Raw genomic sequence first — 27431 nt, 5'->3', positions numbered from 1 at the left:
ACAATTCAGATTTCAATTACACAATAGATTACACCAGTGGTGGCCAATACATGGACCTCAATCCATGGGTGGATCGCAAACGATCTTTGGTGGATCTTGGGACAAATCAGAACAACCTCAAACATAGAAGCACAGAACAGTTTTTATTTTGGGGAGAACCATATGTGTCGTTCAGAGGCACAGATGTAAATATCCTGACAGTTTCTGCATATGTTACGAGACAAAAAAAAAGAAATGCTTGTGCAAATGTACATTTTAATTTAGGAGCATGTGTGCGACTACACATTCCTAAAGGTTAACTATAACAAATAAACAGCTAAAACAAAAACATCTCACAGATCTAAACTCTCACCACTCAGCCGTATTGTACTCTGGGAATGTAGTTTATTGGTGTCCACTGTCCAATGTCAAACCAAGATGAGGAAATAACAAATTATTTTCATATGATTGGAGAAGTTTAAAACAAAAGAAAAAAGCGATGAACAAAATTCAGATATGTCAGCGTCTTTACAAAAAATGAACAATGAAGGTATGTCGGAAGATAAAAACAAACAGGGAACTCTGAGTCGGGCTATGTTAGTTACGCATGTTCACAGTACGCAGCAAAAGAACATACAAGTTCAAAAGACTGGCTAAAAGATTTTCTCTTGCTTAAATTTGATTTTAAAAAAATCCTCCAAAAAATCCATGTTTTGCACGTTTTGTTAGGATGTAGGGGAATTGATGGCAGGCAAGACTGCATTTTTAACAGGGAACCAGAAGTTCAAAACATAAACATATTATTAGTACAGTGCTTCAAAAAGGCACGCAATGTGCAGAGAGGCATACGTCCAGAAGTGTCAGCCAGACCATCCTGCTACCATAAACAGGCAAGTAGAACATTCTGAGGAAGATGCTACCAGGCAGTTAAAAATCATTTGTTGGGGGAAAAAAAAAAGTTGTCCATTAAAATTTTGTTGATGCAAAAGTAGTGTTACATAACAAAGGAAGGAAAAAAAGATTTGTAGATATTCAACAATAAATTCAAGCAAAATTGTATATATATATATATTTTTTGTGTGCCCCTACATTTTTCAGAGCGTGCCTAATTATTATTTTTTTTTAAACTTAGGCGCACATGTGCCTAAAACAAAGTTACCGTAGAGCCCTGCCTACAGCAGGTTTCAACACTGGGATGAAAAATGCTGGTAAGTTTCTGTTTTATGTCTACCTATGATTAATATTAAAAAGGCTTTGATTGTGCATTTGTTAGGTTTTTGTTGTTGTGGTTGAATTGTTTTATTATTGCTGTCCTACGTATTGGACACTGTTATATTAAATCTCGCTAATAGAATAATTGCTGGTCAGAGATTAGTGGTGCATCATGGAGCCCGTTGAGATCCACCAAAATGGATCGCAGTGTTTGGTGTACTGGCCACCACTGGATTACATCAATAAATAAATAAAAACATTCCACATCTTCATTGACATGACAATAATAGCAGTAATCCCACAATAATGCTACATTGGGAATTACCAGAGAGAGCAAAACAATATCTGGGTATTAAACACAGAAGCATTTCTCATAACGGCACAATATAAAAACCATATGTACCCTTACATAAAGAAACATATTTAAGTAATAAGGTCTAAAACCGTAATGGAGAAAAAATAACAATACATTTCTCCATTTCTGTTTCTTGTGCTTTTAGCTTCTGGCAATGGGATTTCATGGGTTACTAAGGATTAAAGACCAGCATTTAGCCGCTGAGATCCGGGATAATGATGATGATTCTTAATATTTTCCTTCCTTAGACGTAGTTAGATGCTCAGTTTCAAAATAATGGGTTACAGTATGTTTGAACAAAACTCCCAAAACTGTAAATGAAGAAATGTAACCGCATTTTCATTGCACTTTCATGTGCTGGCACCTGATTCAGAGGCTTTAAGTGGGGCCAAAAAGCATTCTGTCTCTCCAGTGGTCTTTTTCTATCACGGTTGTTACTGCATGCAAGAGCTATCGTCTCGACGGTAGGCTTTTATCATAGCAGACTGAAAGGTTTTGTGAAATTCTAATCTTCTTTCCTTAAAATGCATTCATCTCTAAGGATTAAAAGCCACTGCAACAATCCAACAGTACAAAGCAGAACACATTAAAGAGGTCGGTTGAGGGGAGGGAGATAAACTCTGCTAAATATGCCTTAGTAATAACGTATAGCATTTCCTGTGACCCAGGAGCCCAGTGTATGTACTCTACAATACAGTGTAGCATAGGCCTGATATTGCTTATAGACTGAAGGTCTCATTCTACTGCTGTACATTTTTTGTTTTTTATATAATTGAAACATCAACTTTTCATTCTGGTTTTACAGGTTTTTTAAATTTTATTTTTAAATGGCTTTGAGTTACCCGAGTCAGCTTCTCAGAGATTTCCAACAGAGTATTAATAAATGTACATTGCTCATTTTAGATTAATAACACAAGCCTTACTCTCTCTAGAAACTGGGTGTTTTCTTAATAATGTATTGATTGATGTTTATTTATTTATTTTTAACCACCATTAATCAGTAAACCACAGCTTTTGTAGAGACAACAGTTTTCTTGTGTTTCTCCTAAAACACAGCTTATTTCAACAGCTTCAAAAACATGGATGGCACTGGATTGCTTTTCTCTTTTTACAGGTTTTTTTTTTTTTTCTCCTAGAGATTTTGTACAGAAATAACTGGTAAAACTGAAAAACAAACAGCATGGATATACTACTACCCCCCCCCCCCCCACCACCACCACCACCAAATTAGTTATTTATTGGAGATACTGTACATAGGTCTATATTACTAAGCCATGTTTATTTAATATTCCAGTCTTAACTGGGCTGTTGTAAACAATTTAGATATATTTCAAGAGGTGACCCGGTATGGCAAATGGAGTACTCGAGTATCACTCAAATTATGTAGTTAAACTCCACTTTTCAGAAATCTGATATCTTGAGACAAGGACAAAAAACTGCAGTATGTAAACACCAAAGCTAATACTTGTCTTTTGATTATCCATAGCCTTTTAATATTTGAATAGCCCAAGCACACATTATGACAGATATTTAGAATTGTTCTGGAATGACTGGTTTACATTATCGTAATCTTCGAATATCTATTCACTATAAAGAGAACAGAAATGTAACTTTATACGCTGAACTGTAGTCAACACTTGCATTTCCTATACAGAGCGTACCAGACTATACAACACCAGGGATAGGAATAATATAGAAAAGGTATGGGAATGGAGGTTAAAGTCCCGAGTTCTGGTTATGTCACACAACTGTAAAAACTATGAGGCGTTAGTGCTGTGCTTTATCAAAAAGTGTTAAAATACGAAATGCATTCTAAAGTAAAATTCTACTGATACAGTAATTCACAATGTGCAACATCTAATAGGATTATTGCTGATAATATCCCTCACAGTGCAGGGACAGTATCTCATCAAAAGGCACTGCTATTTCTAAACAGTATGGGATACTAAAGCCTGTGCTTTATTTCTGTAAGGATTTTAAACAGGAGATTGAACCCCAAACCCTCCAAAAATGTTAAGAAAGGTATTGCAAATGTAATTTAATTAATATGTTAACAATTACACACTTGAAAAGCATTTTATTTCTCTGAAAAGTTTAAAATCTTATCATTTTTTGAAATTCCCGAGTGCCTATAATTGCAGCTTGCAGTTGAGATGTGTGTATGTAGGTCAAACTGATATGAAACAAATTCCTCACAACTGGCAGTTTCTATTTAAATTAATGGATTCCAGATTTGCCAAGCAGTTTAGATAACAATAATCAAGAAGCACAGCTGTATACTTAAAGTTAAAAGCTGCACAGTCCTTGCTAAAGCAGTCACGTACTGCGATCACCCAGTTTGTGTACATTTTACAGATGAACAATGATATTTATGCATGTTATTTCACCAGGAAAGTCCTGAGATGCCACGTTTAATCTCTGGGATCTGATAAATGCAATTGCATACTGCAAAGTCAGTAAGTCAGTATTTCCCAATTCAGGTTTTTGATTTTAAAATGTGCTCTGTAGTCTGATGTACACTGATCAAGTCAAAATCTACACAGCCAGAGGCTGTGAATGTTGTTTTTATGTGCTCTGCAAGGCAGATACTATACCTGTGTTCCAGTCAGCATGTAGTAGGGAGTGATATGTTTTATCTTTAGGAGGCATTGTGGTCCAGTGGTTAAATATATTATTATATTACCTTTAGACTGTTACAGCTCAGGAGTCAAAATAGGAGTGGATTTTGTTATACTGATATATATTAGACTTAAGTTTTTTTTTTTTTTTTAAAGCAATAAGGGGTACAACATATTTTAAGAAATTTAGATTCGGATTAAATTTTAGGAATATCTGGATTTTGATTCCTAGAAAGGCTGATGTGAGTTTATTGTCATCACTGAAACTTAGACAGTAAGTGAGCTAGTGTTTATGGATATATTTGTGTTTTTTTAATATTTTCTGGTTATATAATTTATGGCTGCAAGTGGAAGTTGACATCGAAGACAAGAATATGCAGTGCATATACACAACTATATGTACTGTACATTAAAAAAAAAATTCCTTTTAACTCCCAAGTCTGGTTACTCAATTCAGAGTAACTTTAATTAAAAACAAGGGCATTTCCCCATCCCAATCAATTCTCCTAATGCAAACACGGTTTATTTAATCTGAACCTCTGTTTAACACATGTAACAAGATCGGTTAGATCTAACGAAAATGTATTCACAAACTTCCAAAGGTTCCGAGACCAATATGCAATCTATGTAATTCTACAGCCCAGGAGTGGAATTTGCCATAAACTTGCAGATGTGCTTGGGATTAATGCAAACTTCATTTAAACATTGTACCTTACGTCTTACACTACATTAGTTGTATTTTGCATTAGTGGTATAAATATTATTACAATTAACATTACTGTGATTTATTTTTTTTTGGTAGTTCTATGTCTTGCTCTTTTCTTCTCTTTTTCTGTTCAGACGACTTTGAAGTTATTTTTCCTTACATGGCCAGATGCAGGCTTCCTGTGCTGAAGCCTTCAGTCTGTAGAGTCAGCACTGGCACGGAAACGGCTTACCATCTCATTGGATCTGGAGATTATTCTTGTTCTCGCAGTTTACGTTAACACTTGTCTTACGAATTACATTCACTGTATTTCTAAAATCATATGTCTCAGACAACTAATGCGTGTTTAGAATATCCTACACTGTATCCTCTTCAATCGCTGTGTGTATAATCATACCATGTTAAGTATCCTATCAATCAATCTATTTTATAATGCGTTTATGTTTTTTTTTCCAAAGTTTTGGCAGGGCAACTTCTGGAACTCCATAGATTTAAAACAAATGGTTTTAAAATTTCTAAAAATTTAAATAAAAAAATCATATCAGAAGCTGTCCTTAAAGTATGTGAACACATGTAACTTTACAAAGATAAAAATAAAGCATTTGCAATTTTTTTTTAAACAATAAAAGAAATACTGTAACTTGGAGTTCTTTTCTGTTGTTTTCAAGTTAAACATGTCAAAACTTGGCTAAGAGCACGGTACTGTACATAAAGTTACAACGTCCCACTCTAATAAATCATAATGAATTTTGAGTATAAAAATTGGATGATAAATGTCTTTCGGAGTAAAGCAACCAACATTATAAGGAACATGTGCAAATGAAGATATAGTGTTTATCCACTCTTCTATCAGGCAATAAAGAAAGATGTTTTAAACTATATATATTGGATCTGCCATTCTGTGCAACAACATTATAAATTAAGAATACATTCTTTTAGCATGAAACACACTATCCATGTTTTCCTAAATCAAAGTAAAACGTCCCATAATGCAAGTGCATAAATTAGGCACAGAAAATGCATGCGATCTGTACAAAGACACAAACGTCTCTGTGCATCTTTACCCAAATTTATGACTTTGGGTTTGGTTTAACGAAGATGGTGGGAAGCAATTTGTATGTAGTGGTGGGTTATAGCTTCAAAACCTTCGGATTAACTTGCTATGGCCTGAGTGATGTATTTAAACTTCACTTCCTGCTCTCCTCTAGATATTTACTCAGTAATCATCAGCTTGTCAGGTTGCCGTTAATTAATTCTCTGTTTATAATGCAGTATTGGAGAGTTAGTCCACATGGTCCAAATTAGCTGAAGTCAACTGAAACCCGTTCTTGCTGGGAATCCATGATTCCAGCTTCGCTCTGCATCCTATCACTCCACTGGAACAGGAACCAACTATAGGACACAAACCTGGCATCATGAGCAGTCAGGGCAGGGCAAGTCTTAATATGTGAAATCATTCAGCTATAGGAGCAAATAGGAATTATGTGAAATCAAGTGTTAAAATGAAGGGGTCTGTGTTAAGAATGCAACTATTTATATCATTCAAATAGACCCGATTTCGTCATAAGCGGAAAAGTTATTATTTTCATTAAAGTCAAATAAAACATTATGTAATTGCGTATAACCAGACAACTATTAATTTGACTTTAAAGCTGACAACTATATATATATATATATATATATATATATATATATATATATATACAATCCATTTCCTAATCTTTACTCCATTTAGCATGGCTGCTTCGCCTGCTTTTTTAAAATAAAACTGCTGCAATCCTAGACTACTACTACACAGTGTGGACGCTGCTTCACATTTCTACTTCATTGACCTGTGGGTAAGTGAGCAGACCTTGCAAGCAATCCAGAGTCAAAAGGCCAATGACGATGCAGGGCCAGCGTGTCTATATGATGACTATACCCCTTTACCCGCTCATTACTGTGCCTTTTATAAACCAGTCAAACCAAAATACTGGTTAAGCAAGCCTTTTAGTGAGCCTCAGTAACCCAGGATGAACTTTATCTTTGAATAATGACTGTTTAAAAGCCAACGTGATGCCTTCCCTGGTGTTTAAAAGAAGTCATCCAAAAAAATAAGAGAGATCCGATTTATCTCTGGGCTCCCCGGTGTAATTAACATGGTAGCCTCCTATTAGCCTTGCTGGTGCACATTAAGGTATTTCGGTGTTTTCAATTTATACTACAAGGATGTAATCAACGTGGGTTATGGGATTAAATCTAACAGACACTTTCCTTTTTTTCGGGAGGGCCTTGAGGACACTCCTAATGAGCACCTCACTTTTAAGAGTGCTTGTTTTGGGCGGATTCCTTCCAATGTGACAGACTTCCCGATAGGGCTGATCATACTTATCTGAGTTTATAGCAACAGAAGATTAAGGCAGCCTTGATTGACGCCTTGGGGTATTCCTAAATACATTTGGAAGCCGATTCTTGGCAATCTTAGAGCAGATACAATGACTGATTGTTCAAATCTGTTCCTGTACTGTGTTGTATCTCCATTGTTTGCATTTGTATTAGTTCTATTAAATCAGACTCGCAGCACCTGCACAATCCGTCTTCTTGTCTACTGCAGAATCCCCAGTCCTCATTTACTTTGCTTTGTACTGTAATCAAGGTATGTATTATACAGACAGTATGATTCAGACTCTGTCCTTTGTGGAACACTGTGTTTTTGTCTAATATATATATATATAATCTATATAGATATATATATATAGATATAGTATATATATATAATATCTGTCTATGTCTGTGTGCACAGACACACGCACACTTAGACAAAATCTGTATTAAACGTAATTTCAAAAGTCTTTTTCCGGCATATCCATGTGTGTTCACAAGTGTGAATAATTGATAAAAGAAAAACTTATATCAGGATATTCCAGACTACATGTCCTTCAGCTGGATAGAAAAAGCAGTGCCTATATATATATATATATATATATATATATATATATATATATATATATATATATATGAGAGAGAGAGAGAGAGAGAGAGAATCATTTTAAATAGATGCACTGGTCTTTGATTCATTTACTACTGTAAAACAGGATTTTTTTACAGCATCTGAATTTTGCTAATGGCCTTCAAGGTCCATTTTTGCTGCAATAAATGTTTGCGCTTTTTTTCTTTTAATGTGCGGCACATGTATGAATAATACATTTCACGGCACATTCATTTTGCGGATTTTTAATAAACGCGAAATTAGCAAACATATCTTGGCTGCAAAATGTTCTAGTTTTACAGTATTCAATTTGCTCACATTGAATCGAAAATGAACCAAATTATCTATTCTTTTATATGTGTATTTAACACATTGCAGTTGATTCAAATCATTACCAAGCAAGACTTATTTCAATAAACTGGAAACAAGCACTAAAGGTAGAATTCAAATGTTTTAAAAAAATAAACCTACAGGTAAACCAAATCCTACATTTTTTTTTTCATTCATTCATTCATTCAGAATGTCACTCACAATGCCTTCAAAGTTTTGTAAATCTTAAATGACACTTTTAATATGAGATTAATTTCACAGCACTATATTACGATTCTACTTGTCTCTGCTGGGCAAGTGTGTGGAACTTGTGAGACACCTTTAGCAATAACATTTGTTACTCGTTTGATCTCGGTGTATAGACGAACAAAATACTTGAGATCAATCAATCGGTTTCACTGAATACAGCCTGGATTTCCTTAAAGGATAATGGAACAGCGTCTCTTCCAGACAATTTCCTTGCATTTGCACTGGCAGAGCCAAACAGCTGTGTCTCTCAACTCGTTTTGTTTCCAGTGTGAATGATTGATTTAGGATAATATTGCTGCAAGCGAAACACTTGCGCTTTAATAAGATCTGGGGCTGAACAGATCATCCAGACAAAGTAATGCTGTGACCACACCATCGGCACGCTCTGAGTAACTTTACATTCTTACCCAGTTACTAAAAAAAAGCAGCACAACATTGTTTAGACTGTGGTCTGAAATATCATTAAACCTCAAGATAATGAGTCAAAAAGAGTCTCATTTATTTTGTTTAATTTTTTATTAACTTTTGTTTACCTGTATAACCCAGTGTTCTATTTCTTCATGAACAGTACAAATGTACTGAAAATGTATTGAAAAATATAATTAAATGTAAATACTGATGTTAAGTTTTATTTGAAGAAAAAGTATAATGTGAACTGTATTCTATTTTTTTAAAAGATGTTATGAATCAATATTTTCCTAAAAGTAAAAGGAAATCAGGCTGCTTAAATAATAATAAAAAAAAACAATAAATAAAAGATAAATGTGATACAGAAGATACAAGTTTTAAATTGGGGAGAATGAAAATCCATTACAACAAAACTATCCATAGGTGTGAAAAAGAGTTTGATGAAATGTCTTATCAACACTATTGAAGCGTATTTGTGACAATCTTACTTTTGCTTGGGAAAATTACGAGCTCTACGATTTTCTCTTTGTTGAATGAAATACCTTATATTTCACAAAAGCACAGAGGTCTTCCTTCAGTGTAAAAGGTACAGTGCAGGGGCCTGTGTGGGGAACTGAACAAGGCTGAGCGCTACACAGCTTCCCCTCTGTTCCTTCGGCTGCAGAACACTGTGATCCGGTGCTGCTCACCATTAGGAGTAGCTTTGCAACAGACACTTTCTATTGGTTTGAACTTTCCAAGCAGGCATAATTGTGTGTAAAGTAAATATTTACATACTTTGTGCAGTCCCCGCAGTGTAAAGTCCCTGTGGTCTCCTTTATAGTCCGTTCCGACACAAAGGCAGGGTATTCTGTATCGCAGGGCACAAGCATGGCTCTCTGTGCTGTGTGTACACAAAACGCATTGACAGTTAGTACAGTTGCACACTCATACACAGTCTGTAACTTTACTTAAGTAATATTTACTTAAGGATAGATAGTTTGTATTGAAAATATTTAATGTTCCAGGTAATCATTTCATTATAATATGTTTTTTTATATATATATATATATATATATATATATATATATATATATATATATATATATATATATATATACACACACACACTATGTGCAGCTGTTACAATTCCTGAGGAGAGACAACAGAAGCTAAGTGCTATCTCTGTGAGCTAAACAGCTTTATGGACGTTACACCAGTTTTGCTAAATAGAAAGAGACCACTAACTGTCTACAAAATATAAATAAATGGCACAATCTACGCTTTGAAACAGCCTAATATAATAAAGCAGGCTTACTAAAGACTTTAAACCAGATAAAAAACAAATCTGTCCACACAGTCTCACAGACTCCGGCCTTTTTGCTCAGGAAAGGAAACAAACGCTTGATCCCATTGCTGTTGAGTATGTGTCCGGTACAATGCGCCTGATTACAGTGAGCTACAGCAAATACGGCATCCGTTCACTCAGCACACAACAGTCTGGAACAGTCTTATGAATCTCCAACTTTAATCATAAAAAACATTCTTTAAATAAGGTATGTCAATAGTGGCCTATATTACTGGGTAAACACAACAAAACCAGCACATTAAAGGAAACACAGAATTGTCAATTAGGTCACACTATTTTGCATAAAGGCATAATCATAAAATACAATTTTAACAAAGAATAGGTGTTGTTGATGATGTAAACATTAGCAGCCTCAAGAGATTTTTTTTTTATTTTTTTTAGACCAAAAATAATGTTATTACTTTACAGCTGCTGCCATCTAGTGCTAAATCAATGTTATTACATGCATTCATTCCTTCTCATTTTGTTCTTTCTTTCATAGCTTATGCAGGTTTAAAAGTAGGCTGTTTTGTAAATTAAATCACAATGCACTTTAAATTAATAGAGACCTGTTGGCTATTAGTTTTGTACAGTGTATACTTTTTAACCTGTTTAAGATATGGAAGTGTTTTAAATCCAGATGACAATCTATAATGTAAAATAATTAAAAACAGGAGACTACTCAGGGTGTTCGTTCGGTGGTCATTCCTGTGAAACACTTTACTTTTTATTTTTATATTTGCTTTGTGGTTATGGCACATAATACAGGTTCCTGTACCAGGATGAACAATTAAAAAATGAACACGTTATATTTATTATCTTTATATTGATTATTTCCATCTGCTTTTGTTTTAAAATGTCAAACATGACCTGTATGGAAGCAACAGGGAGTTTAATATGGTAATCTATCAGTTTATACATTTCAATGATATCTTTAAAACAATGACGATGAATTGTAGCGCTCTCTCATAGCACATTGTACATATTTATTTTTACAATTATAACACAATGTCATCCCGTTCAATTGATTGAAATTGCAGTCGCACAGAACACGTCTAATGAGTCTAAGAGAGACATGTGCTTTTTAGGTTTTCAGAAACTTGTTACACAGCGGATCTTATTTAAATGATCTAATGAAGTCGGCTGTATTTCAATCCATTGTTTATTGGATACATTAGTGAAGAGAGGTTTGTTTTTTAAAAGAATGGTTGAGTACTGTATCTAAAAGTAAAGTTTCTTTACTGTATTCTGCACATCCCAGACCATGGTAAATGTGCATTGTGTATTTCCTATTTTTTGCAGTGTGAATTTCATTTTTTGTTCTTGTGCAGGGATGTAAATAAGACTCCTATTGCAATCTCACCAGTTCCGGTTTTTAATACAAGCTTGATTAGCCACAGTGTGCAGGTAACAAGCTCAGGTGAGCCTTATTAAAAACTCATAGGAAAACCAGGAAAGGATCAAACTGCTGTGCAATGGGAGTCTCATTTCCATCCCTGTTGTTTCAATAGTAAAATATTACGCTACATAAAGTTCAGTAAGTTAAAGTCTTGTGTAGCTACAGTATTCCAAAAAAATGGCTTTGATTACGGTACTTTATTTATTTGGGGTTTTTTGTAGCGTGGAATATTGAATTCACATCCGGAGAGCTTTGGTCAAAAGTAGATTGGTAGGTTTATAGTTTAAAACAGGCCATACAGTGCATATTAAGAGCAGATTGTGTTTTACTATTTACGATTAAATAACTGGCACACTTCCCCATCCAGATTTAACAAAGGACTTGACTTCTAATATAAGGCAGATCAGAAAAATAGATTATTCCTGAAACCCAACCTCGGGACCCTCATGGAAAGTATTTTAATGAAGTAAAGAAGAAATGTAGGACTATCATGACTACATCAATGTGTGTCGTAAAGTCTGATGAAATAATTCTTCTGTTCAGTGGTATTCAAAGATGTCCAGGGGATAACTGATGTGTTCAGTCTGACTCGGACAGCACTGCCTGTTGTGTCTGGTAATCAAATGCCTTGGCTTATATACATTTTAAGTTCCGTTTCACAATTGGATTATTGTCACCGTACTGTATTTCCATTATTATGAAACTAGGCTAAACAGAATTTGTGAGTGACACCTGAAACTGTATCCGGGTGCCACAGACAACAGTGAGGTCTACAAAGTGATGGTTATACATATTGGATAAGGGTTACTGGGATTATCCTGCTAGCTCCCAGTACTTTAAGCCTATTAGGAACGTAGATTAAGCAATTTATTAACATTGTATGTAATCAAATTATAATTTGCACTTCTCATAACCTGATCACTGACTCACATGATTTGTAGGAACACAAACATTCTTTCTTGAATGACTTTCTTCACTTCACTTCAATTTCTTTAAAAAAAAACGAACGTCACATTAGTCTGTCCAATATAATATCGCATGAATAACTGGCGTTACCTTATCTAACTCCAATAACAAAGATTTACAATTCTGTAAGTCTGCAGAAGAACAGATCCACAACCGTTAGTGGAGCCACCTTACTGTTTGTGCCGCACCGTTGAAAATAAATTATTCCCAGCACACAAACATGCACGTCTGTTACTAATAGTATTCATTTAAAATAAAATAAACTCACCTTTTACTGTAAGGTCAGAATACCACCAACTGTACAGATTGAATTCCACCAAAAATCTAAAAAACAAATCCATTAAAAAGACTTTCATTACAGTATAGCCAAGCTTGAAAAAAAAAGTTACTGCTTTTTATGAGTTTATTTCTTTTAGTGGGAATCTCTGGTGGTCCTTCCTTAAAGCCTCATAAGTATTTATATAAAACAAGCACATGCCAGTCATTTCTTCTAATTCTAACCAGTCCCTTCCAACAAGATAATTAAATGTGTCTGCATCAGATTTACCAAAAAAAAAATAAAAAATAATAATAATAAGTATTTAAATGGGACTTATGGAAATCTACCTTTACATTAATAAATGTAAAATCGGGCATTCTCTGATTACCTTTAACACATTCTGTTTAAACACACACACACACACACACACACACACACACACATATATATATATATATATATATATATATATATATATATATATATATATATATATATATAATAGATATATATACATACCCAAAACAAACCCAGGACCATGTTCAAACCATTTCTTTCATACTGTATTTTCCTAGCAGCAATTACATAAGGAACTGGCTGGAGCAGTCCTTCTCATGGACCACTGTAATTATTAAAGATAGACACTATGTCATGGAAGAAAGACACAGAATCGCATTTACTATGCAGGGTGTCCCATTATTCTGCATCACAGGCATATATTTTAATATTAGTTGTCCCTCTATTTCTACAGATGTGAAGCGTCTTTAAGCAAAGAGGAACAAATTCATATCAGTTTGATGTGTAGTGCAGATAGTCAACTAGGTGTGGCTGCCTCATTTAAACTTTGTTCATGTTTCTGAGGAGATGCACCAATAGACCCTTTTTGTTCTGTTTCCCAAAAGTGTCTGGTTACTGTGCTGTTGATTTGACATGTGTGTGATTACAGAACTTTGTCTGGCAAAATAAAGTAGAACCGCCGTAATGTGCATATTTAATTTACTTTCAAATGAAAAGCCTTTGGGCATGGGTGTGAAATCGTCAGAACGTGCGTGTGTCATTTGTCTGATTGTATTTACTGTTTTAAATGATAAATGACTGTAAAGCCACACCCCTCAGTACAGGGCTAGTTAGGGATGCATTTGGAATATACTGGCAATCTACAGAGAATATAGAAAAGCTTTGGGATGACTATAAATCTTCAACAATTTGACTTTGACATCAGACCACCCATAAGGAAAAGCTCTTTATATGGTACTGTAACCACACTAGTAGGCTCAGTTTGTGTCACAGCCTGCTAGAGCACTGCTAAATGGACTCATAAGGTTATTATTAGTCTTGAAAAGCTGGAAACGTCTTCAATGCTTAAAAAAAGATCTTCTAAACAAAAACGTACAAAACCAATGAGGAAACAAAGCACAGAAGAAATAGTGTCTGATAATTCCAATTTACTTACATGACAAGCTCAGTCAGTATCCACTTAACTGCAGCAAAGGCGGCAAAATAGGGCTAAAAGAAAAGTGAATTTCATTAGAACGCTTTACACTTGTAAAGGATTAGAAAATAAGATTGTGTACCAAAGTCAAACTGGTATAATAAGGACATACCATTCATAGGGTTAATTTCCACTATCTAATCCGTGGATTAAATGCATTTATTGTTGTAAAAGAATACTTACATCCAATAAGCTGTGTGCACTGTCACTACTTTCAGCATATATTTTACAGATGGCTTGGTAATCGTAAAGGGTTACTCTAGGTAAAAAAACAAAAAAACAACATTTAGCAAATACTGTACTAGAGCCCCTGGTACTCTACATACAATGTAGGGACAAGTATGCCAAAGCTCTACAAATTAACTACATATCCCTTCAACACTTATATGAGCTCTAAAGTATTATGATTATGTATTTAAGTTATTCATTTTAAGTATAACTGCCTAATAAATAGCTTGTGATTCAAGGGAACAAGAGACATAATAATGACTAACAGAAGCTCTTTTGGCTCATGTGTCTTGTTTCCACACCCCAGAATAACCCATGTACAACTGTTTCCACCACAAATCACCCGAGCGGACCCATGGAAACAAGACAGGCTTCAGATCCTCTTGTTATGAGCGGACGGGTCACCATAGTGTGACCCAGGGCTGTCCCATATTAAACTCTGCAACCCCGTTCACATTTGCGTTTTTAAGGCACCTTTGCGTGTTCACATACGTGACTGAAAAGCAGGCCTAAAATGCAGCAAACTCCTTGTTTTGTTTTATGGAACAATAGCCTGCACTCAGAAAAGAAGAGCTACCGGGATATACAGCAATCCTTTTGTAGCAGATGCTTCTTTTTTTTTTTTTTTCAATGCAGCATAGTAGCAATTTTATGGTATATATTAAAAAAACATTGACTATTCTGACTTACTGTTATGGTGTGCAACGGGGTGACAAGCTATAAAGTTAAAACTATTAACCCTAATTTATTATTGATTATTGATTAGATGGTGCACGGTGTTCATGAGCACATACATTTTAAGGCAACAGATTTACTCATCCACATAGCTTTGTGGTTTGGCAGGAAAAGTTTATTTAGATTTTTTTTTTTATGTGTTTTTGCTTTTATCCCTATGTGAATCCATGATGTGGTCAGACGATTACTTAATAAAATAAATCATTTTAAGGTAATGTTCATTAATCCAGCTGTGAGTCTAGCAGGTAGCCAAAAGCATGCATTGAAACAAAAACATAACAGGATGTTTAAACAGAACAAAATTCTACTTAAAAATGTATCCTGTTCAAAACCATGCTTTCTGGACTGCAGTTCAACATGCTGTATGCAGCGAACCATGAAGTTCACAACTAGCGGGGAATGAAAGGCGTGTTTCATTAACAGTAGCAGAGTGGGGGCCATGTTCCATTATTTCTGATTCAATTAAAACATTATTCATGGAAAGCCTATCCCCATTGATCCTTTGAAAGGTAATTTAATTGAAGTAAAAGAAAATTGCATTTCGACAAGATAACATAACATTCCAGCACGGATAATAACATTTTAATTGAATCCCCCACTGAGTCTTCAGAATCAGCAGTACTATGCTGTGCTGCATTGATAGAGTACATAACATAATCCTGTAAACTGCATTCGTGTTGGCTAGCTGTGAAGCTTCCTTAGTCCTGTTAATATACTGATGCACAATGAAAACACAACAGTCACTTTTACATCAATCGCTCATTGGGCACATACATCATGTTATTTACATTTGAAATAGTGAGCAGATAGGTTTGTTTATTGTGTAGTATTGTTCCTTTAGATAACAAAATACTGAACTCAAGTCAAATGATTTCATAAACCAGGTGCTCAGCGTTTGGCACTTGAGTTGAGTTAAAATTGCCAAAATTAGTCAATTAATACTCTGTATAAACAGTCTTTAAAAAAAGACATGATTTTAATTAACGCAAGAACAGTGAAAGATACGACCATACCCTACTTGAGTAATGAAGATTGCCTGACTGCTATCGGCATGATTGAAGGCGGCCTGTCTCTGAGGGAAGTTGCCCGGAGAATGAAATGTTCTGCTTCAACAATCAGCAGACTAGTCCAGAGAAACCAGGAAACCGGCTCTGTGAGGGACAGGCCACGTCCTGGAAGGCAGAGGGTCACCACCCCGGCCCAGGACAGTTATGCCGACTGTTCCATTGTTCAAGCCAACCAGTGGGGTGGTGGAAGTATGGTGATGTTGGGAGGAATCAACTTTAACATAAGAACGCCTTTAGTGCAGATTGAGGGCAACCTGACTGCTCAGTGATACATTCACAAAGTCCTTGAGGCAACAGTTTTTCCATTCCTGCAAGCCAATCCGGAAGAGTCAATTTTCCAGCATGACAGTGCAAGACTACATAATGCTAGGATTACAATGGCACGACTTCAAGAAAACAATGTCAAGGTCTTGCCGTGATTTTTTTTTATATCTATGTTTTAAAAAAAATGATTAAATCCATTAGACCCGAGTGTTGCATTTCTTTTGTACACCAGTATAGTTCTTTGTTAAGTAAAATTCAAATCTACCTTAAACTTAGAATTTCATTGATGTTGGAGGTCAAATGTGTCTGAAAATAACTGCTACTCCATTTGTTGTATTAGTGCTGGGGTTCAACAGGAGAAGTAAACAATTGAATTGACTTTATCTCAAAGGTGGGGGGGTCTTTGCCCTACGCCACTGTACTCATTTTCTCCCAAGGTTATAGTCTGTGCTGTGCCGTGTGCTAAACTAGACTTTCTGTTTGTGCTTTGATATGAGCTACTGTTTTACTTACCGTTTAAAGGAGCCCATTTGTAACAATTTGCTCATTACAGCTCCTTCCACCTCACCAAAGAATATCCCAGTCTAGGGTAGAACATACAGAGATTCAAGCAGAAGTGTAGGCAAGCATGTCAGTGCTGTGCGACAAATAAAAAGTGACAAAGCCTAAGGTCTGATGAGAGCAGCTTTGACACTTACACAGATAAGGTTTAGAGGGGTCTTGCGTACAAAAATCAGAGAGGACTTAACAGTCAAGACAGGTTAGTGGAATAATAAATCTGAGGAAATGAACAGATGGGAGTCTTACACCACTGACTTTAAAATAATGTAATAATGAATTTCATAATTTAAACAAAACCAAATGAAATCGTAGTTGGGATGAGCGTGAATAACAAAGAAAAAGCTCACCCAACCATGAGCTTACTCTGTCAAATGAGAATAGTACAACAAGAAAAAAGGTTGCCTTGCTTTTAATACAAATGCATCAAAACGAACACATTTTTTAATTAAAGTATTAATTGTAAATAGTAAAGACTACTATTTATGTCATGCTGTTTGCTCTAGGCTTGGCCACAGAAGCATAGATATATTATGTAACCTTTGGGTGGGATGTGGAAGGGTAATGAAGTGATCAGAGGAACAATACATTTACCATTTGTAAACGAATATCCAGGTTGGAGAGACTGGAATCAAACCAGTGATTCTGGGTTTGCTAAACCAGCTTGTTGCTGTTCACACCCAGCCACAGCATGGGATTGCTAGGTTTCAATATCAAAAGAAATGGGGATCTATTGTATTGTAGTGGTGAGCCCCTGAACACTGTTCCTATAATGTATCTTTCTAAATATGAATGAAAGGTTCAATACTCATCATACAGATCACCTTTCTGCATGAACGACAGACGCACAATGACACATATGGCTTTAAATACTATTGCTCCAAGTGATGACAGAACCCATGATCCACAATAAAGAGTACTGCACAGCAGATTATGAGATGTTCAAAGCCTTAAAATAGCTTGACATGTACTCTGTATTTGGGGTTTGCTGTTTCTCACTAGGGAGAGAGAGGGAGAGGGAGAGAGACCTATCTATTTCACTCTCTTTTCAGAAGTTGATTATATTCTCAAAAATAATTACATTGTGCTGATAATTTCTATTATTAATAAAACTGTCTGACCCTTACCTGAGAGAAGTCTTCAGAAACCAAAATGAACCCATTGTTGTCTATGAGGTAACAGCTGATATTCTAAATACATAAAAAAAAAACACACACACACAGTTTAAAGTATTACTGTTTATTGCAAAAGTGTACCCTAAAAGCAAGATCACTTCTTTAAACTATAAGGAAGTACATACGGTACCTAAAGTGGTGTACTTACATCATCATCACAGCTTGTAGGACACTTTCCATCAAGTGCTGCACACTGTAATACACCAATAACACAGTTACCAGGGGAGTACTGAACTGTAGGTTTGCTTGACTAGTTACTGTATAGAATGACATCAAGGACCTCTTTGTCGAGTTCCATTGAAAACGACTTCATTGCTTTGTAACAACTTAGTTATCACAATTACCATATAAACCTGATGGATTATCTCAGCTGATCAGACTCTGAGAAGAGCCATCCTGTGGTAGATGTCGACCCAAGATAATGGGAATTTACTGTGTAGTCATGAAACTTTTTTTAAAACAGCAACTTTCAAGCCGACATAAGTGATCCAGTACACACAGTATAGAAATTAAAAACATATTTTTAAAGTGTTTTCATAGATTAGTTCTGGCTAAAGAAAAACAAAAAAGAACTAATGGAAAACCAAAATGAAGTGCTACCAACACAGGTTAAAGGTATGGATGGGGGTTATGGTAATAACAATCTAGCACTGAAACACTGAAACTCACCTGTCTGCTGGCAGTCCAAAACTTCCTTTGGAAAAAATCCAGTTTCATCTGGATACCTACAGCTATTACAGATGGCACACAATTAGACATCTTATCCACAGTATTACAATGTATCATACAGACCCAATTAAATCGACAAGGATACAATACATTCATCTAAGTATGTATTTTTCCCTGTAAACACAGTTGTGTAGGAAATGCACAAGATTATTGATGAGAGAAAGTGGAATCCATGCTGCACTTGAAGGTGTGTGCATCTGGTTTCAGGAAAATAGATATGCTGTAGGAACCAATGCAGCAAGCAGAAGCCTTTAATATTTGATAGCCACTTCTATGCATTAAGTTCCATCACATAGACATTTGCCAAGTCAAAGAGGGTCTCATTTTTGGGCGTGTCCAAACTAGCCCAGCCTTGACTCTTACTTGATTACGAGTGGGGAACTGCTACGATCTAGATAATTTGCCTACACATTTTTATATATATATATATATATATATATATATATATATATATATATATATATATATATATATATTTTTTTTTTTATTGAATTCCATGGAACACATTGTTACTTTACTGCCAGCCTTGACATTATCATACTGAGGTCACAACACAATAAACCAACACATGGTTTACAAATGTGGCCACAATCTAATGCCTGTGTACGCATAGAAAAATAGGATAATCCCCAAGGATTAATTTGCACTGCGGAGAAAATTAATCCTGGAGTTCAGTGGAGTATCCCAACTCAGAACAGTAATACAGAAAATGTATCCATGTTCCTCAGAAACACGTTTCTTGTGAGAATGATCAAACCTGGCCACTTTTATATTTTCATTTTATTTATGTTTTTTCGCATAGGGTTACTGTATTTCATTTCTGTTTGATGTAAATGCATTATATAAGAGATATGCTGGCATACTATCTCTGGCATTCACTGTTGTGGGGTCCAGTTTTAGCCACAGGACAGGACAGGTGCAGCCCCATTGGAATGGCTTGTCAATCGAGAGTCCAGACACTCGAAGCTATGGCATTCAATGAATTAGACAGCAGCAGAAGCATTCTAACTGAAGCTGTAAATCAACACCATGCACAAAAGAGAACTAGGAGTGGGATTGCAAATAACAACTTGCATTGGTGCACTTATTCTCCTGGTCTGTAATCCTTTAAAATGTGTAATAATATTAATCTTAATGAAATGTATAAAAAAAAAAAAAAACACTCGATGACTCACTGTTTTTGATATGCTTTTCATTAGATGGAAAATGGATTAACAATGATAATCCTAGCCTGCAGATTACAGTTTTGTTCCATGTGATTATAATGTAATAGTAACAACAATAACAGGAAGGGATTATGTGTGTGTGTGTGTATGTGTGTGTGTATTTCTCTACACATACTTACACCATAGATGTTACATTTATTTCCTGGGATATCTTTACTGAAAACAATTACATTACTTTCAAATAAACATTTAGGGGGAAGTAGCATTGAATCTGCGGTCTACTTAAATTTTACAGATACATTTTTTTTTTTCAATATCCAGTAGCTACGGCATTTCAGAGTCACTGAGGTGAACAATACTTGAACTGTAAAGAATAAAGAAAGGTTCCCTTTCACACTCACCCAAGACTCAGAGTTTCTTAAGAAATCCTCTGAGGTTATTACACTGGAAACAAAGCAGCAGACCTACGAAATTCCTTTTTCCTTTTAATTTGTACACCCCACAGACGACTTCACGCAAACGGTTATGCAACTGGTTATTCACTGCATGCCTGACTGGATATGATGGAATTTACAATAGATTTGAAGAAACGATGGCATAATGGCTACAGCAAATGCAGTTGTAACTTTCTAATGAATTAATAAAAAAAAATAATTGGAAATCGGATCAATGAAACATACAAAATGTTGAACTGTACAATAGTGTATATTTTAAGCATGAGGTAAGACGATTTTATAATAGCTCATCTGTGCAAGGTTATTCAAAGATAATACTTGTTTTGCCTTTAAGGTTTAGAAACTAATACAGTGAGGTGGATCCTGGGGTTATACAAGAACAAGGCAGTAAAGCACCACGCTGTTCCAGTGCATCCTAGAGGAACAGCCTGGTGTCTTGGGAATTACTTTTGAAGTGCTTTCTAGATTAAAATTGAATGTTTCAATACTGGCTTCTACATATACCTCTATTAACTGTGGAATCACTGTGAGGGTGTAAAGGTTATACTTCCATGTACACCCATTCTTGTTTAAGAATTAATAAAGTATCGGTAAACAACAAAAGTACTGTAAATAATTTAAGCAGATGAACAGACATGGAAAAAAGTGACATTTGTGATAATGACTTGCTCTATGTTACTAGAGTTACATAATACTGTAGCCACTAGAGATATGAGTAAGATCTAGTTTTCTTTTCCTAATCCATTCATTAAATAATCTGATAATCTAATTCAAAATATCTGATACTGGTGACTTCTCCATTTTTGGTATTTGTGTAAAGCCGTAAAGTGAATATGTTTCCTCGCTCGAGGTCCCAGAGTGTGGGGGGTTTTTGTTCATTTTGTAAAAGCTTGTTGGTACACTATTCTCAAAACAAAATAGAAATGTATTGGTATCTCTTGTTAGTTACATCTACATGTTCCCACTACGATGAATAAACTTGACAAAATTTAGATCTGTGGGCAGGTAAATAAGAGCGGTGAGAATGTGTAACACACTGGAGGCAAACTTTCACTCAGAGACGCCTGTGTTACTGGGAGAGTTGTGCAAATAGTAGCTAATTAAAAGTAATACCATTTAAGCATTTCCATCAAAATGACATTACGTGAAAGAAGGCACCAGCTGCTCTCACCTATGTATTATAATCCCAGCAGTAAAGCCAATGCGTTTGGATGAGAAGACAGAAAGCCCCCAAGAAGGGCAAACAAGTGCAATGTCAAAACCATGCCATCAAAAAGCCACCCTACTCTTAGTAATATCACACAGCCCACTGCCACCAATCACAGCCTGGGTTCTCTGGGATCCATGTGCAGTGTCATCTGACCTTACAAGGTTTGACACAGCGTGCTTAAGTACAACTACGGTGGATTTCCATTGGTAGCTTTATTTTTGTCCCATGAATTTCAGATTTTTAAAGCTGTTAGGGTTTGATTTGCAAGGCACAGCTGTCAGTGCAAGCTGACAAAGAGTCACTGCGTGGTCTGTTGAATAGTGAGAGAGAGAGAGAGAAAGAGATATTCACAAAAAGGTCGGTACAACACAGGAATCGTGAACACCAAAGTTACCAGCCCAAATGGGGTCACTTCTGACGCCTGCAGTGCACTCCGAATTGTTCTGGTGGATTAAGCTGGAGGACTGGGTCTAATATTTGAAGATGCTCTGGAAAACATTGTTTTGGTGCGTGCAGTTTTGAATGTTTCACATGAAACAGTAGCAGATCAGATTTGTATAGCTTCACACAGGAAAACACCATCTGCCAGCAATGACAGGTAGGACTGATAGATATTGTATTATTGTAGTATGCTGTGATAGAGACACTTGCCTGATTTACAGCCCTATATATACAGCCCTATATATATATCTATATATATATATATATATATATATATATATAGACACACACACACACAGTTTGTCCTCCACATCCAATTATTTACCAAGGGCCTGATTTTTAAAACTCTGCAAGTGGATTTAGAAATGATTGCCTCACTTGTAACAGTTTCGAAGTTCTAAATGGTATTTGCGTTGCATTACAAATTAAATGAAATATTCTGTTGTGCTCAGTGGAGTCATGTTACTTACATATGCAGAATTCCTTATCACAGATTTACTCAACACAAGTTACCTAGCTTTTAAAAGCAGCCACTTGATATACAATGCTCTTGAAAATATTTAGAAACTACTTTGCAGGAAGACTCAATCGCAACACAATTTAATTATTGAACATGAACGCAGGATTCCAGTATTAAATTAGAGCATATGCTACAGTCTGTGGAACAATATTAAATGGATATTAAGGGTTAATAAGTATTATGTATTGTATGTATAGATTTGTAGAAACGTTCCTTTAATAAATGTGCTGATTATCAAAACAGCTTGGAGATGTTTTTAAAGGAAAGGAAAAGCAATTTATTAAACTAACTCCAATCTTTCGCCAGAACTGAGAACATAAATACTGGACAGTTGACAATTCTTTCAAGGTTATATAAGTATTAAATATCAGCCCGCGCCCTGCTCACCCCATTCATCATTTTAGTAATTACGCTGCACAGATGTTTTCACAAGAGGCGGCAAGATCATATTCTTAAACAATGCTTGGAAGACTATTCCAAAATTTAAAAAAAACAGCATCCAAGGACCCGTCACTGAGTCTGGGCATATTATATTTAGATCTTTTAATGCCAAGCTATGCTGTTTCTGATGTAAGTAAATAATTCTGCATAGGGTGTCTTTTATTATATACTTTTATTAATACATTTCACCTGGTGCTGTTTGAATGAGAAGTGAGGCTACGTAGGTACACATGACACATTAACCTGAAATTACAATTTGAAATCACAAAATGAAGATGATACTCAGGAATGCCATTAAACATACAGTATCAAGTGATGTTCTTTTAATTCTAGAATTGTGCCATTTGTTCTATGCACCGGAATGTTGACATGCAAGGATTATCTGATATTATTGACTGGGGTGATTTTTACGCCCTTTATATTCTCCATATTATTTAAATCACATGGTATACATTTTGATATACTGTAAAGGTTTAACTAAAGAGAACATCATGATCTCATCTGGAATCTTGCTGAGAGCCAGGATAAAAACAAAGCAAAGAGACTTAATTACTCCACACTGTCCTGTGATTCAGTCTGTCACTGGTTGTGCTGTCATGAAATGCGCTGGAACTCTGGACAAAGATTGCTTGAAGGTCAATGAAAGAAACACAACATGCAGAGAAAGAAAACTTGCTTTCGTTTCGGATCCTCACACAATAAATAGGTGACCTTATCAGCAGACCCCTTTGAAGGTTGACCTGAAATGTAACACTTGGGTATCCCTATGCTTTAGTGGCACAATTTTAAAATAGAAGTCTGCTATCAGGTAGCTTCCAGAAAAGCTCACTAATTCAGACAAGAAAAATAAATACAGCTCTGCTTACAAATAAAGTTGTAATACATTGATAATAGTAATACAAAACAGGGCTAGTTTCAAAAACGGCTCATTTCCAAAAACGGGCTATCGATTCCTTAAACATACTAATTGGCTAAAAAATGGCATAGAAATACATCAGCATTAAAGTAGCACATTATTATATTATTATTATCAGCTTTTAATCTCCTTATCTCTTGAAGTATCAACACATGTGCTTGAAATGTCTTATGGTCTTTACTGAACATGGGTAACTACAGGTACTGTTTTTTTTATTTATTTATTTTTTAAGGCTTGTGCTAGGGACCAGATTTTTAATACACTATTACAATTAAAATACCACCTAACGTGTCTCCTCTTTCTACACAGGTGAACTCATTTTGGCCCTGATTGGCATATTGTTGATACACCAGGCCTGTGGATGCCCGAAAGAGTGCACGTGCAACCTAAAAACTAAAACAGTAGACTGCAGGGGGCAAGGACTTACCGATATCCCAGCCAGGCTGCAGCCTGACACTCAGGAACTGTACCTACAGAACAACCAGATCCATGCTGTCCACCCCTGGGCCTTCAAGGAGACATCCTCGCTGCAGGTTTTGGACTTGTCAAACAACAGCATTTCCATCTTATCCACAAGCTCTTTTCAAGGACTGCACAGCCTGCTGGTTCTGAATCTTGCAAACAACTCTATCAGGGATATTGACAGCAAACTGTTCAGCCCCACGAACAGTCTCTCCGAACTGAATTTGTCCTTTAACAGTATAGCAAGCCTGCCTGGGAACCTGGCGGACGACTTCAAAAACCTCACAAGGCTTTCAGTCCGTCACAACGGGCTGCAGAGGCTGGAGAGAACGCTACTGGAGCCCCTCTCCAAACTGCAGGCCTTGTTTTTACACAGCAATCCCTGGACATGTGACTGTCAGGTAATTGGACTCAAGCTCTGGCTGGAGAGGTTCCTGTTCAAAGGTTTGTATTGTCTTCAGTTCTAACATGATTAAAAGTCACATTAAGTACACTGGAACAGCTGTGGAAATACACAATTAATAACTTGGACACACTGTGTTCTGCCAGGCCAATTATTGCACCATCACGGACAGATCTTAAAAACAGATACAGACAGATACAGGAGGCAGTGGTAGCGTCTTTTTTAAGAAGTAATATTTTCATGTACAATAGTATAAAGGGCTACCAAAAACAGGGCTATCGATTGCAAAAAAGGGACTATCAATTCTGAAAATGGGGCTGCTTTCCAAAAATGGGCTGCATGTCAAAAAACATACTAATTGCCATTTGGCTTAAAGCTGTGATAAAGTTTATTTCAAGTAATATTTTCATGAACAGCAGTAAGTGTCCTATATATAGGGCAGATGCCTTCTCTGCCTAAAATATTGGGAGCTGCAGTACTGTGTGCCAAACCAGGATGCACATTAGTAATTGTAATCAAGCACACCACCAAAGCTTGAGTTAATTGTCAACTGATCATAGCTACTATAATCTAAGAGCGAAGAAATACGATTGGCAGACGCACTACATGTGCTTTTCAAAAACTAGAAGTTGTAAATGGTAGACATACAAACTTAGTAAATCTGGTTTCTTCACGTCTATTTTTAGTAACATATTGACTGTAGGACAGGCTGCATGGGCAGATGTGGATCATACCATTGCTATTGCTATGCTCTGCCGACTGTAGGAATAATAATGATAACATCATGCGATACAAAAGTATATTCAAGCAAAATCCTTATCTAATCCTTCACCCACTCAGACGGGGTCGTTTTTATAGCTTCAGCTCAGCCAGAATCTCCACGTAGGTGAAATATATCATCTTCTTAATATATGTAGTGACCTCATTTACTTTGTGCCTTTTTCTTTTCCAAAGTGTTTTTTTTTCCACCCCCAAAGTATTTTTTTTACTGCTATATTGCATTTCTGTGTGTGACTGAAATAAACCAGATGCCAGAGTTAACAACTTGGAATAGCAAAGTCTCAGCCAACGAAAAGAGGCACTTTCGAGTCTTGCTCACCTTGTCAGTTGTCGTATAGCACAGCCAGTGCAACCCCTGCGACTCCCTCTATCAGCAGCAGGGTGCAATGGCTTCCTTCAGCTCTGGAATATCTCTAAATGGTGTTTTTGTTATACTGATAATTCACAGGGAGCACCTGTTGACCAGCTGTTCTCTCTTCACTCATTACCAGTAACTGTACCAGTTTCAGCTGACAGCCTTCCCACTGAGAAAGTTGGCAAAGCGCTACGTCCTGAGAAGCTTATTTAACTCTGCAATAAAAGTTTAATTTATACTTTAAATACTCTTTACCATTAGGGACTGCTCCTAAAATCTTAGCATGCATTTCAGTGTTAAAAAAAGTAACAAAGCTTTCACTTGTGCTGCCTTTGTAATGGTTGGTGTTGGAGGAGTGAAAATGCTTTTTATAATTCTACCATATTAGTTTGCTGTAAGCAACTTACATTATATATGATTAACATTAAAAAAAAAAAAAAAAAATCACACTAAATATTCCTGCCCATAAAGGACATTATTTAAACAGCATTTACTTCCAATTTACAGTGATTTTTGTGAAATACTTATATGATATTTTGTTAATATATACATACATTTATTTAGGGTTACCATATGACTCCATGTACAGATGGACAGTTCAGGCTTTTCAACACACACATTCTGGTGAGTGTAGTTATTCTGTGAAAGGTACCGGAGACAGGCAAAACGTACCAGAATGCACTGCAATGTGAAAAGACTGAACTGTCACAAACTGTCCTAGTGTACAAGGAGTCATACAATAACCCTACATGTTATTTAGCATTTGCCATTTATTTCGTTTTTTTTTCACAGGGGGAATAATTGACGAAATCCGTTGCCTGCAGCCTGAAGATCTGGAGGGGACAGACCTTCGCAAAGTCCCCTATGAAATGTTCCAGACCTGCCCCTCTACAAACTACAACTACCCGTTCTCCAACATCCAACACACGGACCCCGAGCCCAAGAGTTCCCACTCTCACACGCACGACCAGCAGGCCGAAGAGAGTGTCCCGGATTGTGACCCGAAACAGCGTCCGCGGCCAGTCAGTCTCCGCCATGCCATCGCTACGGTCGTGATAACTGCTGTGGTCTGTGGAATCGTAAGCCTGATGATGCTGGCTGCTGCTGTGTATGGATGTGCTTACGCAGCGGTTATGGCGAAATATCACAGAGATCGCAAGAAAGTGGACCATTTGGCAGCAACTACTGAGCAGGGGTGCCCAGAGGAAAAGGAACCATTGGATCGGTCTCTTGTATAACTATTGCTTTTTATACTGTA

At 36.2% G+C, this 27431-nt stretch overlaps 2 protein-coding genes across 3 annotated transcripts in view; one reads left to right on the top strand and one right to left on the bottom strand.

Annotated features, from left to right (window-relative positions):
- LOC121329136 (voltage-dependent calcium channel subunit alpha-2/delta-3-like) overlaps positions 1-27431 on the bottom strand; it is a 141985-nt gene that overhangs the window by 1755 nt on the left and 112799 nt on the right. The window contains exons 28-35 of the mRNA XM_041274516.1: positions 18965-19026; positions 18444-18488; positions 18248-18310; positions 17076-17146; positions 14452-14527; positions 14230-14282; positions 12786-12841; positions 9603-9708 (exon numbers count right to left, since the gene is read on the bottom strand). Of these exons, the coding sequence (XP_041130450.1) occupies positions 9603-9708; positions 12786-12841; positions 14230-14282; positions 14452-14527; positions 17076-17146; positions 18248-18310; positions 18444-18488; positions 18965-19026 (532 nt within the window). The remainder of the gene's footprint in view (positions 1-9602; positions 9709-12785; positions 12842-14229; positions 14283-14451; positions 14528-17075; positions 17147-18247; positions 18311-18443; positions 18489-18964; positions 19027-27431) is intronic.
- LOC121329134 (leucine-rich repeat and transmembrane domain-containing protein 1-like) lies at positions 529-27431 on the top strand. Of its 2 annotated transcripts, none has more exons than XM_041274514.1 (3): positions 529-1187; positions 24483-25079; positions 26966-27431. In XM_041274514.1, the coding sequence occupies exons 1-3, from the start codon at positions 1118-1120 to the stop codon at positions 27409-27411; spliced, it is 1113 nt and encodes a 370-aa protein (XP_041130448.1). In that variant the 5' UTR covers positions 529-1117; the 3' UTR covers positions 27412-27431. The 2 variants fall into 2 exon arrangements, with proteins under 2 accessions (XP_041130448.1, XP_041130449.1); XM_041274515.1 differs by lacking the exon at positions 529-1187 and adding an exon at positions 22071-22453.

The sequence above is a fragment of the Polyodon spathula genome, chromosome 16 (genome assembly GCF_017654505.1).
Source record: "Polyodon spathula isolate WHYD16114869_AA chromosome 16, ASM1765450v1, whole genome shotgun sequence".
Taxonomy (NCBI): Eukaryota; Metazoa; Chordata; class Actinopteri; order Acipenseriformes; family Polyodontidae; genus Polyodon; species Polyodon spathula.
The sequence above is the reverse complement of the archived record's forward strand: the minus strand, read 5'-3'. Positions and strand labels throughout refer to the sequence as shown.

What these genes read in the sequence shown, in the direction of transcription:
- LOC121329134 (XM_041274514.1), top strand. Translation starts at nt 1,118, where the DNA reads ATGTGCCTAAAACAAAGTTACCGTAGAGCCCTGCCTACAGCAGGTTTC. An exon ending in CACTGGGATGAAAAATGCTG is followed by an intron (nt 1,188 to 24,482) that starts GTAAGTTTCTGT and finishes CTTTCTACACAG; the next exon opens with GTGAACTCATTTTGGCCCTG. An exon ending in GGAGAGGTTCCTGTTCAAAG is followed by an intron (nt 25,080 to 26,965) that starts GTTTGTATTGTC and finishes TTTTTTTCACAG; the next exon opens with GGGGAATAATTGACGAAATC.